The sequence below is a fragment of the Microtus ochrogaster genome, chromosome 5 (genome assembly GCF_000317375.1).
Source record: "Microtus ochrogaster isolate Prairie Vole_2 chromosome 5, MicOch1.0, whole genome shotgun sequence".
Classification (NCBI taxonomy): domain Eukaryota; kingdom Metazoa; phylum Chordata; class Mammalia; order Rodentia; family Cricetidae; genus Microtus; species Microtus ochrogaster.
The window spans coordinates 93,335,545-93,336,957 of NC_022012.1; the positions used below are offsets into that span (position 1 = coordinate 93,335,545).

General features: G+C 55.8%; 1 protein-coding gene across 1 annotated transcript in view; it reads right to left on the minus strand.

Moving 5' to 3' along the window:
- The window catches only part of Ulk4 (unc-51 like kinase 4), a 288,608-nt gene that overhangs the window by 110,385 nt on the left and 176,810 nt on the right, over positions 1–1,413 (minus strand). The window contains exon 36 of the mRNA XM_026779110.1: positions 3–211. Within this exon, the coding sequence (XP_026634911.1) occupies positions 3–211 (209 nt within the window). The remainder of the gene's footprint in view (positions 1–2; positions 212–1,413) is intronic.

The following is a 1,413-nucleotide window of genomic DNA, read 5'->3' on the forward strand; positions in this document are numbered from 1 at the left end:
GCCCCAGTGTGGAGCGGGCATGGCCCCGGTGTGGAGCAGGCACAGCCCCAGTATGAAGCAGCGTGAGTATGGAATGGACACGGCCCCGGTGTGGAATGGGCATGGCCCCAGTGTAAAGCAGGGCCATTTTGGAGCAGGCACAGCCCTGGTATGGAGTGGGCACAGCCCCGGTGTGGAGCGGGCACAGCCCTGGTGTGGAGCAGGCACAGCCCTGGTATGGAGCGGACACAGCCCTAGTGTGGAGCAGGCACAGCCCCGGTATGGAGCGGGCACGGCCCAGTGTGAAGGATTTTTAAAGTGCCAAAGAAAACCCTCAGGTTTGAAAGCATCCAGGGCCCGATGGGTGGACTTGTCTTTGATGGGCACTCAGCTCCTTCCCCAGCTCCTTCTCTGACTGAGCCTCGAGGACACACTTCCTGCAGATGGACACTAGGCATTACGGAGATCAAAGCCAGCAGCCCCCTCAGAGAGCAATGCCCGGCTCCTACTGCAGGGAGGACTGAGAAGACAGTGAGAGGAGAGGGGCCAAAAGCTGCAAAACAACCATGATGCACTGGGGTGTGGGCAGCCTGAGGAGAACCAGGAAACGGTTTGGGTTAAGGAGCTTTAGTTTCTAAAGCCCCGAGTGTTTTACTTATCTAACCACCTGTAAGTCAAAAGTGCACCACTACTGTCCTGGAGTTGATGAACTTCTGACCCTTTAGTTTACAGCCTCCGAGTCACGATCCTCCGCAGGCCATGACCGCCAAGGCACTCAAGTGGATCGAGCGCTTCCTGTCTCAAAGAACTTCACAAACCACCCCCGGGGAGGCAGCAGTGAGAACAGAGCTGTCTGGAGAGAGACTGACGGGGTGGGGCAGGAAGAGACAAGATATGGAGATGCCATTTCAGCCTCGACCGCAGCATCTGCTTCTATTCCACACACACACTGGGTCATTTCACTGAGATTTTAAGCAGGCCAATGATCTGACCTTGCGGCATGCCAGTCTCCTGATCGAAGTGTCACATGATTCAGAGGTCAGTGAGCCCAGAAGGCACCTGTCACACACAGCATCAGTAAAACCACACCTCTCCCCTTCACAGATCACAGGGCGAAACGTGGGCCATGTTCATGGCTGACCTGCACTGTCCATGGCTGGGGAAACACATCCCAGATGGGATCTATGGAATATACGCGGAGACAGACGGACACACCTGGGACAGCCACCTTCACAGTCAACCTGGTCTGACTTAGAACTGCCCAGGAGAGGGAGGTATCTAACTAGCTGGGCCAACACTGGACAGAAATGGAGAAAGCCAGATGGACGCTGGCGTCAATGTCCGCCTGCTACGTCACTGCTAACTTAACGGGAACAGTCACCTCACGCTCCTGCCCACCATGGTAGAATGCACCCTTCTAACTGTGAGCCGAAT